The 13,287-nt window shown below is 35.6% G+C and overlaps 1 protein-coding gene across 2 annotated transcripts in view; it reads right to left on the bottom strand.

Moving 5' to 3' along the window:
- LOC105286418 overlaps positions 1–13,287 on the bottom strand; it is a 109,526-nt gene that overhangs the window by 87,074 nt on the left and 9,165 nt on the right. The window contains exons 1-2 of one of the 2 annotated variants that reach the window (XM_026972722.1): positions 12,679–12,850; positions 12,232–12,337 (exon numbers count right to left, since the gene is read on the bottom strand). In XM_026972722.1, the coding sequence (XP_026828523.1) occupies positions 12,232–12,296 (65 nt within the window). In that variant the 5' untranslated portion in view covers positions 12,297–12,337; positions 12,679–12,850. Of the gene's footprint in view, positions 1–12,231; positions 12,338–12,678; positions 12,851–13,287 lie in introns of those variants that run through there. The other variant, XM_026972721.1, reaches the window with a different exon arrangement.

A 13,287-nucleotide genomic window follows, 5' to 3' on the forward strand; every position in this document is an offset into this window, starting at 1 on the left:
AATACAATAAGCACAAACACAACATGTGAGCAGGAGCTCCGTCAACTGAACCATTAGCCGAACGTTAGCCGAACGTAACCGAATTCAACCGAAGTTCATGCAGTTCCCCTAGTTCCCCTTACCGCGAATATCAGGCTCCCCCTCACCTTCTTCGATAGCTAAGGCTCCGTCTATGTATTCTAATGTCAATGGTTAAAACGCGTAAAAATGGCTAATCCCGCAGCACATATATTGCCCGACCATGCATTTATATGAAGAATCGATATTATGATTTGATTTTAAAACAATTTGATACAATTACTATTATTACTTATGACATACAATATAATAATGTAAGTAATTATTTCGCAATTTTAAATTAAATATAAATTATTACAATCAATTATTTTAATATAATTACAATTATTATATAATTATATAACAATGATTTATTCTAATAATTTATATTTAATTTAAAATTGCAAATAATTACTTATAATTAATATATTATTATTATTAGCTGGCATTAAAACTCGAAAGTTCATAGCTGCAATTACCAAAGTTCGCCATCGATCCCTGTCCTGAGCTACTGCCTCCCAATCCCCACTCTCGGCGCCTATATCATTGAGATCTGACTGAATATTGTCTACCCATCTACGTCTTGGTCTACCTAACGGTCTCTTGCCATTTGGTCTACCCGTCATAATTTTATACGCGGTTCTATCCTTTCCCATACGCGCGACATGACCCGCCCACCTTAATCTGCGTGATTTAATTACATTAATTATATCCGGACTATCATAAAGTTTATGCAGCTCGACGTTGTGTAGCCTCCGCCATTCCCCGTTTCCTCATCGCGTTTCGCCCCGAAAATTTTCCGTAATACCTTATTCTCGAAAACCCTAAATTTCTTTTCACCTTGTAAAGTAAGTGCCCACGATTCACTTCCGTACAAAGCTACCGGGAGAATAATGGTTCGATATATTCTAAGTTTTAAACGCCTAGATAATAACCGCGACCCAAGTAATTTACGGACCGAATAAAAGGCTGCATTTCCCGCGTTGATTCTTTTCTTAAGTTCTACCCCAGTATCGTTTCCCTGATTAATAATCGTTCCCAAGTATTTAAAAATTGTCTACTCTTTCGAATATATTATCGCGAACCTGTAAATTATCGTTATCCCTGATCCCTACTAGTTACCATGTATTTGGTCTTTTCCACACTAACCTGTAAACCGAGATATTTAGCATAATCTATCAATAATTCCGCATTTCTTATAATCGTTTCCTTATCGTCGCCTAGCCACGCAGTATCATCCGCATATGTTAAAACTTGAGTTTTACCGTTCAACTGCAGGCCATCCCCACTCTTCTGTACTTCTCTAATTGCATATTCTAAAACTAAATTAAATAAAAGAGGGGATAATGCATCGCCTTGTTTTAGCCCACTATGAATATCAAAGTGTTTGAGATTTTGTTACCGACTTTTACTCTACCCTTTGTCTCTTTTAAACAAGCCTGAATTAAACTATTTAATTTTTGGGTACCCCTATATAGGCCAGAATTTTAAACAGTGTCGCTCTGTTAATTGAATCGTATGCTTTTTTAAAATCTACATACAATTGATGGACTGGTTGACCAAATTCCCATTTTTTCTCTAAAATTTGTCGAAGAGTAAAAATCTGATCCGAAGTTGACCTATTTCTCCTAAATCCGCATTGATGATCCCCGATTATATCTTCCGCGTATGGTGTCAATCTCGCGAGTAAAATGTTCGACAAAACCTTATAACAAGTTGATAAAAGAGAAATTCCACGATAATTATTGCAATCCATTTTGTCTCCCTTTTTAAAAATCGGAACTATCAACGATTCTGTCCATTGTTCCGGCAGCTCTTCTTTATTCCAAATAATTTTAACTAATTTATGAATTTCGTTCGTTAACTTATTTCCCCCAATTTTAATAGTTCTGCCGGAATCAAATCTATACCCGGAGCTTTGTAATTTTTGAGCCTTTTAATTGCGTTTTTAGTTTCTAACACCGTCGGTTCGTCGATTAAAGGTTCGCGTATATACTTCTAAGTTTTCGACAGCCGGATCATTTTCAAATTGGACGTTTAACAGCTGATCAAAATAATTTTTCCACGTATCCAAAATTCCTGCCGTGTCCGTAATTAAATTCCCGTTTTCGTCTCTGAGCATCTCCGTTTTAGGCTGAAACCCTTTTCTCCAGTTATTTATTCCTATATACATCCCGCGTACGTTTTTATTTCGACAGTTTTCATCGATCTCCTCTACCTTACGTTTTAAGTAGTGACGCTTCTTACTTCTAACTAAATCCCTGGCCGATTTACTACTTTTATTATATACCTCTTTGTTAGTGTCCGATTTATCCGATAGCCATCTTAACCGCGCCTTAGTTCTTTCTTTAATCATGTTTTCGCATTCCAAATCAAACCACGGTTTATTTTTACTTCTTCTGTAATAACCAATCGTACTTTCCGCCGATTTAATCACAACATCCCGTACGTTTTCCCATTGCTTATTAACCGCGTTATCTTCCGTTTCGTCGACTTCTTCTAATGCCTCGAATCTATTAACTACTTCGACCGCGTATTTGACGCCGTTGTCTTCTTCCGCGAGATTACGTACGTTTATGCGCTTAATTCCGGCCGCCTGTTCTTTATTTTTCCTTGTCGAAAGACGCTCTCTAATTTTTGCAATGACGAGAAAATGATCTGAATCACAATCTGCCCCTCTGTACGACCTAACATCAAGAATATTCGTGTGTCGTCTCCTATCCACGAGAACATGATCGATTTGATTAATCGTATTTCCGTATGGGGAAATCCACGTTTGCTTATGTATGTTTTTATGTTTGAAGCACGTGCTTTTGATAATCATATTTCTACCGGTCGCGAAATTAATTACCCTATTACCATTTTCGTTGCTGCCATCGTGTAGGCTTTCCAATCCGATGGTCGGTTTAAAAATTTCCTCTTTACCAATTTTCGCGTTAAAGTCCCCTAACACGATTTTCATATAATCGCTTGGTAACTGATCTATGATGTGTTCGAGCTCGTCGCAAAATCCGTCTTTAATTTCGTCTTCCTTATCTTCGGTTGGCGCGTGTGCGTTTATTATCGCGATTTTATACCAACGACCTTGTACGACAAGTAACCCTAACCTTTCGTTGACGAACCTAATATTCCTGATCGCGGACGAGATTTTGTTGTTAATCAAAAAACCGACGCCCAAACTATGGGTTTCCGACCCCCCATAGTGTAGTGTATACGCGCCCGAATTTACTGCCCCATTCCCGTCCCACCTAGTTTCTTGTAACGCGACGATCTCCGTTCCGTATCTCCTACTTCCCGTATCATCATTTAAAACGCGCCCGGTCTATATAAGCTTCGAACGTTCCACGTACCTACCCTAATATCCCCCCGTTTTTCGACTTTGTGCCGCATGAATTCCTCGAAGTACCCCTCACCCGGAGATCCGAACGGAGGGGTATTTTACCTCCGGAAAATTTTACCCCGAAAGAATCCATGGCGACTTCTGGTTGTTTCTTGATAATAGTCGTTTTACGGTGTGAGTTTATCAGACCTACGCCCAACCCCCGAACAGGAGGGCTATTTCCAGTCGGCTGTCCGCGGCTGCTTATTCAATTTATTCGCAGCTAGCCCACATAGAGGCCGTTCCTCTATCCGCAACCTGAGGACGCGCTGTGTCGTGGTGTCTGGGACCCACTCTCTTAGGGAGTTACTACACCTAGTTAACCTACCCCTAAGACTAGCGGCTGTTGTGCTAGCACAGATAATTAATATATAACATGTCATAAATATTAATTGTATGAAAGTGTATTAAAATCAAATCATATAATTATCGATTCTTCGTATCAAATAAATTATTACGATAAAGTATTTTTATATAATTATAATTATTACATAATTATAATTATATAAAATAATTTATCGTAATAATTTATTTATATAATTATAATTATTATATTATATTTATTGGACGCGGTGATTCCTTATCTTAATATTTTGTGGTTCTGAAAAGAACTGATTGCTTCTTATTGCAGGTCTTAATATTTGGTTCTGAAAAGAACCGATTGCTTCTTATTGCAGGTCTTAATATTTGGTTCTGAAAAGAACCGATTGTTTTTTTGATAATGTTTATTGGACGTGGAGATTCCTTGTTTTAATATTTGGTGGTTCTGAAAAGAACTGATTGCTTTTTTTGGTACTGCATGAATTTTAATAATCCGTCCAGTACTCGTTTCTTTCGACAACTTGGTGCAGTCGTCGAGGAATGGATTGTCGCAAATTGGCAAAGAAATCAGGTTCATCACGAAGTGCTTCCCATGCATTCCTCGCGTGATCAAACAGAGCTAGTTTGGTTCTCTCATGACCAGGATCCCACGAATTCACAATTTTAGCCCAAACATTTTCTATCAAATTGAGATCCGGAGATTTAGCTGGTCAATTAAGAACCACAATCTCTGGATGTTGTGCGAACCATTCTTGTACAATGCGGGAAGTGTGGACGGCAGAATTGTCCTGAACTAATCGAAACGTCAACACATCTGCTGCTGTAAATATATTTCGGACGCGGGGAAGCAAAACGTTTTCCAAAATATCTATGTACTCTACAGCATTCATGTGTGCCGACACTTCGATTAAATCGCCTGGACAATGTGAACTAATCCACCCCCACATTGCACAAGTGATGCGCCTACTTCGCTCGTGAGGAATAACATACCTCGGATCAAATCTTCGATTATCAGGTCTCTAAACATGAAGACGGCGATCAACTGCAGAACAAAATACTTTCTCATCAGTCCAAATAGTGATATCCCAATCTTCCTCGGATGTCATTAACTCTTGCAACGCAAAAGCAACGCGATCTTTGCGATGTCGTTGCGTAAGCGCGATTTTTCGTGTAGCACGATAACAATGAACATGAGCTTCATGTAAACGTCGTCGTGCTGTCCACCGAGAAATCGGCAACTGCAATTCATTAATGGCATTCGATACTGGAGCAAAAGGATTGGCATCTACTTGTCTGACTAAAGCGTCATTGTCTTCTGCAGTTCTTTTCCGTGGTCGGCGATTATCCTTACGATGATCGCGCAAAGCTTCTTCACCACCTTGTTGCCATGCACGTATCCACCTTCTTGCCGTCTTTACGGAACATGGAATACGGTTACAAATCTCTTCGAGACTTGCACCGTGCTCCCACATACCGATTATACGGCCGCGATTGATCTCACTAAGCATTATCTCACTGCACCAAATGTCGCAAGAAAAAAAGCTATGAGGCAATTAGGCGCGATATCATTGTTTCATTTGACAAAAGACAATCATCATCAAGGGCGTCCGCAGGATTTTCTTCAGGGGGGGACATGATTCAAAATGTTACTTCCACACTGAGAAAAATATCATGGCCTATCTAATCGGATAATCCAATTACATATTAACAAATGAATATATCCGATTGAATTGTATATTCAACAAAGAATATAATCGGACATATTTGATGAAGGTAATCGGACATAGCCATCATTTAATCAGAAAACAAAATTAACAATCGGACACACTGTTTAATCAGTTTATCCGATGGAAAATTTCTCAGTGTAGAATTAAAATATTTATAATTTAAAATTTATAATTTTGGTAGTAAAAACTTTCTCATCACGATAAGGTAGATGTTGTGCGTTGCGTTTGTAATATGGCATCTTCTTTCTTTATTTCAAGCAAGGACAAATGTTTAATTGTTTGCTGATAGGGGCAAATGGCCAGTCTTGCCTTCCACCTGCGGACACCCATGATCATCACCTATCAAGTGATTGTGCATACGAGTTAATGGGTCAAAATTAAAATTCATCCCATAGTGCCAAACAAAACAATCTTTTTAGAACCACAAATATAAAGAGAAGAAATCTTCGCATCCTATAAATAATTCTGATTTTTTTCATATTTGTATTTTGTATATTGTGCATTATAATTTAATTTAATTAACAGAGAAAAACTTTTCGGAATATTAATACGATAAATATGTTTCGAATAGGACAATCATGCGGTGAATCGTTTTGACTTTAACATATGTTTCACAGTCCCTCTCCTGAGTAATCAAAAAAGTTTAGCTGCTAATTATTTATTAAAAAGTTATTAATAAAAAACTAATACAAATAACTTATAGACAATTATATCTTAATGTTACAATTTTTAACTTAACAATGTAACTTCAATATACATACACGCCTGTTGTATCGCAATTACATTATGAAGTAAGTGAGAAAATATAACATTGATGTTATATATAATTACAACTTTGTGTGTATTGAAATAATAATTATAGATACATAATAATTATATATATAATTATATATAATTATATATAATAATTATATTACAATACATAATATAATAATTATAATTATATCAATTATTACAATAAACTAATTTTATATAATTAGACAGGGTGTCCGGTAAGTTATGACTCACCCTGTATAATAATTGTAATTATATAAAAATAATTTATTGTAATAATTTATATAATTATAATTATTATATTATGTATTGTAATATAATTATTATATATTATGTATCTATAATTAATTATTTCAGTACACACAAAGTTGTAATTATATGCATAACATTATTGCAGTTACATTGTTAAGTTAAAAATTGTACCATTAATATATAATTGTCTCAGTTATTTATATTAGTTTTAATTTCTTTATTGGCTATGATTAATAGTATGCAGACATGCGTTCGGTCTTTGGGTAGTAGGCGCGCCATGCAGTCTGCAGATGGCGCGCGCTTATCTGCACCTATCTACACCGAAAAGGGACTTCATTTATGCACCTCAGTGTACACGGGCGCCAGCGCCACGCTTCCTCGCTTGTAGCGCCATCGCGCGTTTGTCGTATCTATGTATTCTATGCCTATGATTCTCTCTTGCCTGAACAGAGCCTGCTAACAGACTCTGACAGCAGATTGGCGACAGAAACCGAGGATCTGTTAACATTTGACGGCAGATTGACAGCAGAAACCGAACAGAATCTGCAGCTTTTGGCCATTCATATTTACGATATATTTTAATATAACGATATATTTAATTTAACAAACAAACAAATGCGTTCTTTTAACACATGGTAATATAAATTGGCATTTTATATTACCATGTGTTAAAAGAACGCGTTTGTTTGTTAAATTAAAGTACATTCGGCTTGATGTGTCTTTCTGACAGTTCGTTGCATAATCTCTCTCTTATTGTTAATTTATTCTAATCTGAAGTCCGAATTTTGCTTTCGAACTTCAGATTGCTTGTGGCATGCGTGAACTACATGGACGTTGTCCATGGGAGCCTCTGTGCCGCAAGTGCAAAAATTTTCAGAAAAATTAATATTATACCAAGGCGCGTATATTAACTTATATAACTGTTAGGCTAAATCTTAACATCGAGTAAGAACTCGACGTGTGTACCGCATAGCGGTGCGGAGCGAAAACATATATTCATAGCCGTGTAAATTTGAATACTGTCAAAAGCTGCAGATCCTGTTCGGTTTCTGCTGCCAATCTGCTGTTAGATTCCGCGCGCGCAGATCTTGCTCGGTTTCTGCTGCCAATCTGCCGTTAGATTCCGCGTGCGCAAATCTTGCTCGGTTTCTGTCGACAATCTGACTTCAAGCTATGTTTGCAGATTCTGCTCGGTTTCTGCCGCCAATCTGTTCTTAGATTTTGTGAGCAAGCTCTGTTACATTTCTGGCACCAATTTTTCGAATTAATCGTTAATAACAACTTCTGTATCAAATTTGTTGTCTTTTGGCTGGCAATAGTTGATAGCAGATAGTTAGCATCATCTGCTTTCGGCAGACTTGGCTATCTGGGTAATTATATATAAAACATTGTAACGTTATACACAATGTGCAATACATAAACTCGATGAATATTCTAAAATCGTTCTGAACGAATATTCTAAAAACGTTCACGAAGAATATTCTATAAACATTCTTCTTTATTATGAATATACGATATCTAATTGTAACATCGTACGTATCATTATAGAATATTCAATTCGAATATTCTGAAATTAAGAACGTTTGCACTCCATAAGAATATTCATAGAACTATGTGTGCTATCTGGGTATATATACATATATTGTTTTACGGTATTTTAACTACCTAAATATTTTAGACGACATTACGTATGCTTATTCTGCTTCTGGCATATATACTTTTATTTAAAGTAAATCATAAAGGACTTCTATTAACCCATTAACGACCAACAAGCTCGAATTCTTTGCTCATTTTCCAGCCTCATTCTCGGAAAGAATCACGAAGCATATTTTTACCAAAACAATGATTCTTACTATTTTTGGGTGTGCTCTTTCAAATTCCGAGGTCAAAATTGAACCTCCATGCTTCAGAAAAAAAAATGGCGTATTAAATATAAAAAAACACCAAAAAATTGAAGACATGTTTTTCTAAATGTTTTTTCTTGTACAGAAAAAGGGTTGCAATCCACTTCTAAATTCAACTATCGGTGCATAAAATAGTTGAACTTTAACGACGATTTTTTTTGTTTTTCGAAAAATCGCGTGATTGTCCTAAAATGACGTTTATATGAGGAAAGTTTCGAAAAATACTGATTTATTGTAAATAATCTAATAAAGTTCGAAATATCGAGGTTTCTGACACTTGAAACGTTACCAATTGTTGAGCTCATTACCGTAAATCATGTTTCAACGTAATTTGTAACTTCAAAGATGGCAGATCCAAGATGGCCGCCAAAATATTTCAAAAATAATCAGTTTTTTTGTTGTTACTCACTTCTGGAACTTCAATCCGGTAGAATTCATACTATTTTGTGTTTTTGACATTGCTGATTACGAATATCAAGTTAGATTTGCAAAATTAGTTTGTTTAAACAAAATTGTTTAAACAATTTATTGCAAAATTGTATTTTTTCTAAACTTTTATGCCAAAATCTTATTCTACGGAGACAATTACGTTGGAAATATGCTCTAGTTCTTCCAATATATTTTCGATGAAGCTGTAAATTGACGAGAAATAGCGGAGAAAAAAGTGTTTATACTTCCATGTGATACGGCCAAGAGCTTTCGTCCGTTAACTGTTAATGTTTAACGTTGCCCAACTAACCACGTGGAGATGGACGTTTTAGAGTTTCTTTTTTTTTTTTATTTTTCTCAATCTTCAAATTAGAAAATTGAGAAAAATTAAAAATTAAAAAAAAAAAATAACAGCTTCATCGAAAATATATTGGAAGAACTAGAGCATATTTCCAACGTAATTGTCTCCGTAGAATAAGATTTTGGCATAAAAGTTTAGAAAAAATACAATTTTGCAATAAATTGTTTAAACAATTTTGTTTAAACAAACTAATTTTGCAAATCTAACTTGATATTCGTAATCAGCAATGTCAAAAACACAAAATAGTATGAATTCTACCGGATTGAAGTTCCAGAAGTGAGTAACAACAAAAAAACTGATTATTTTTGAAATATTTTGGCGGCCATCTTGGATCTGCCATCTTTGAAGTTACAAATTACGTTGAAACATGATCTACGGTAATGAGCTCAACAATTGGTAACGTTTCAAGTGTCAGAAACCTCGATATTTCGAACTTTATTAGATTATTTACAATAAATCAGTATTTTTCGAAACTTTCCTCATATAAACGTCATTTTAGGACAATCACGCGATTTTTCGAAAAACAAAAAAAATCGTCGTTAAAGTTCAACTATTTTATGCACCGATAGTTGAATTTAGAAGTGGATTGCAACCCTTTTTCTGTACAAGAAAAAACATTTAGAAAAACATGTCTTCAATTTTTTGGTGTTTTTTTATATTTAATACGCCATTTTTTTTTCTGAAGCATGGAGGTTCAATTTTGACCTCGGAATTTGAAAGAGCACACCCAAAAATAGTAAGAATCATTGTTTTGGTAAAAATATGCTTCGTGATTCTTTCCGAGAATGAGGCTGGAAAATGAGCAAAGAATTCGAGCTTGTTGGTCGTTAATGGGTTAATTAATGGCACATTCTCAAGATGTACGCTATTTATGATCACGTGAAGACTATGTTACTGACAATGAAATAGAATTTCAAATATAAATAAATAATCATTTGCACAAGCGCACACATGCGTCTTAAATCATCTCTTAAATATTATTAATTAATTTACGAACATACAGTTACATCTGACTTCAACAAGAAAAAGTAATAGATATATAATTGTTAATTGTAATAACTTTAACTTGTATTGTGGTAAATATTCCGATGAGGGGAGCCTGCCCCGATGACCTTGACCTCGACATATGTTATAGAGGTCACCCTTCTGAGTGACCTTCAGGAGGTTGTAACCGTCGCTCGTTGTTTACTAAAAAGTTATTAACAAAAGAAGTTTAATGATTTTGCACGAATTTTCAGTCGTCCACGACAAGCAAAAGGTTATATTTTCCGAAACTGAAGAGCCCCGGACACATACACTCGGTTTCAGCCCGCTTCACGGGAGGGCGGGGGGCAGGGGCTTCGCCCCCCCCCCCCGTCAGAACCAGTGTAACAGATTTTACCGTACAGATTTTTATCACCTGGTACATGGCACGGATTCTGGCGGGGGGGGGGGGCGAAGTCACCGCCCCCCGCCCTCCCATGAAGCGGGCTGAAAACGAGCGTATGTGTCCGAAGCTCCAGTTTCGGAAAATATAACCTAATCAGGTTAGGTTAGGTTAGGTTAAGTTAAAGCAGAGAATACTTTGTATTAAACTGTTTGTGTTTTTGGTTAAAGTGAAGAATACTTTGTATTTATATTAAAAGAAACTATTCTATATATTAACAATTCACTGCTTTATAGGCCCAAACACACAAAATTCCGTAAGACGTAACGTAAGGATTCGACCAATCGCGTTGCTCGATTCGGCCGTCCGTAACCGAATCGAGCAACGCGATTGGTCGAATCCTTACGTTACGTCTTACGGAATTTTGTGTGTTTGGGCCTTAAATGACTTTCCTTCCTTCGTTCATATACATATTCGTCGTTTATATCTTTCAATATTCAAAATAACTACTATATTTGCAAAATTTCTTTTGTTAATAACTTTTTCATAAACAACGATCGACGACTAAAACCTAGTGCGGGTTATTCGGGAAGGTGACCTTTGTAATATATGTCAATATTACCCAAGCAGCACACAGTGGTTTCAAAACCGTTTCATAAGCGTTTTGCCGTAACGTTTCATAACCATTTTATTGAAACGTTTATTTAGGAGAAAAATGTCCAACGAAAAAACGTTAGAAGAAACGTTTCTTTTTCGGCAAAAAACGTTTCAGAAACCATCAGAAAAATATTTATCAATTCTATATATCAGTGCCTCAAAGATAGACAGAGTTAAGTCATATTTTTGTAAAAAACTAGATTTTTATATTTTATGAATTACTCTCTAAATTTCGTGTAGTGGAATCTATTCTCACTCTTTTGAAATATCACTTCAAGTAATAGTGATCTCAAAAGTTTCAAAAGAAAAGAAGAAGAAAAGAGTATTGGATCGGTTTTCCGGATGGTTAGTTATAAGGTGATAACACAAATGTTACTTGCGAGAACGTCATGTCTGGCCTGGCCATCTATCGGTCGCTTGGTGAATCAGAGGTGGGAATCACACACACACTTGTGTTGATTTTTGTCTCTTGTTCCATAATCGAGTACATTGAAACGTATGATGTAAAAATAATTAATACTCGCAAAGTAAGTAGAAATTACTATTTTTTCTATATTAATTATATAATTTCAAATCAATTTAATAAAACGCATTTTTCGTTTCTGTGGAAACGTGAAAAATACGTTTTTAAAATTTAGGTCTAAAAACGGTTTCTATTTAAACCGTTTCTTAAATGGTACTTTATGTTTCTTAGACATTAGATACGTCTAAGAAACATATATTAAGCTAACATGTGCTGCCTGGGTATGTTCTTGATTCGCGTCGACAACTGAAAATTCGTGCAAAATCATTAAACTTCTTTTGTTAACAACTTTTTAACAAACAACGAGCGACAGCTAAAACCTCCTGAAGGTCACTCAGGAGGGTGACCTCTATAACATATGTCAAGATCAAGGTCATCGGGGCAGGCTCCCCTCATCGGAATATTTACCTTAATTATATTTAATTATAATTATATTTTAAGTATTGATGTAATTAATACTTATACACATTATGTACAATACCTGTAATTACACATATGCTTGAGCGGATTCTTCTTCATTTCTTCGTCTTTGTTTTGATCCTCCATATCCAATTTTCTCTCGTTTCGTTTTTTAACAGTTATTCTTCCTTTAATGAAACATGAGTGTTTTATTTGACAGTTACAGTTGTATATAAAATTGTACTATGAGTATATGTCAGAACGCACTTCCAACAATGTTTGCGCGGTAACGAGTGAAAATTTCATCGCTTTTGATGCAATTCCCGCCCATAATCAGACCACAATGATATCAATGATAGCGCTCTGTTTTACAAAATCTATAGTTACGCGTGTGTACACCAAAATTTCTATTCCGAACCACTCAGAACACTTTGAGAAGACTAATATCTTAGCATAACGCGATATATGTGATAAGAAGCATATGTATGCGTTTTAACAAGCATTAGTAATTAAAAAATAAAGTACATACATGCAATCGAAGAAGTACGAGATGTGCAAAATATTGCTGAAATATTACAAAGACGACCGTAACTTTTTCGTGATAGATTAGGTTTGGAATGTTCGATAGTATTGAGTTTCGAAATAGATGCAGACTGTCGAGAGAAGCAGTGCGATTCGTACTAGATTGATCGAGGAAAGATTATTTCCTGAAACAGGGAAAAGCGTGTGTCACTCCCGTTAGTGTGACTCATGACTGATAAATAGACTGATATAGCTTTTGCATTATCAATCTCCCCTTCTTTCATTAAATATAGAAGATAAACTAACGCTGATAGCGTGCAAACCGAACGCAACCAATTCTTCCGCGTTAGCAGCGCGTCTACATTAATGTACACATGTCTGCATTCATAATTTCATAGAATTTTGCCCAGAACACTTTATATCAAGACTTTTGTTATGGGGTCTCTAACGTTAAGATAAGATAATAAGTGCCAGTGTATTAATAGTTGTATATTTATATAGCTGCCTTCGATGTGTTCATTATTGTCCACTGTTCATTGCAGTGCGCTTTTTAAAACTCACTGTTATATTTCGAATAATAGATGAATAATAAATTAATAAATTAAACATATCGGCA

Source organism: Ooceraea biroi, chromosome 9, assembly GCF_003672135.1.
Source record: "Ooceraea biroi isolate clonal line C1 chromosome 9, Obir_v5.4, whole genome shotgun sequence".
Taxonomy (NCBI): Eukaryota; Metazoa; Arthropoda; class Insecta; order Hymenoptera; family Formicidae; genus Ooceraea; species Ooceraea biroi.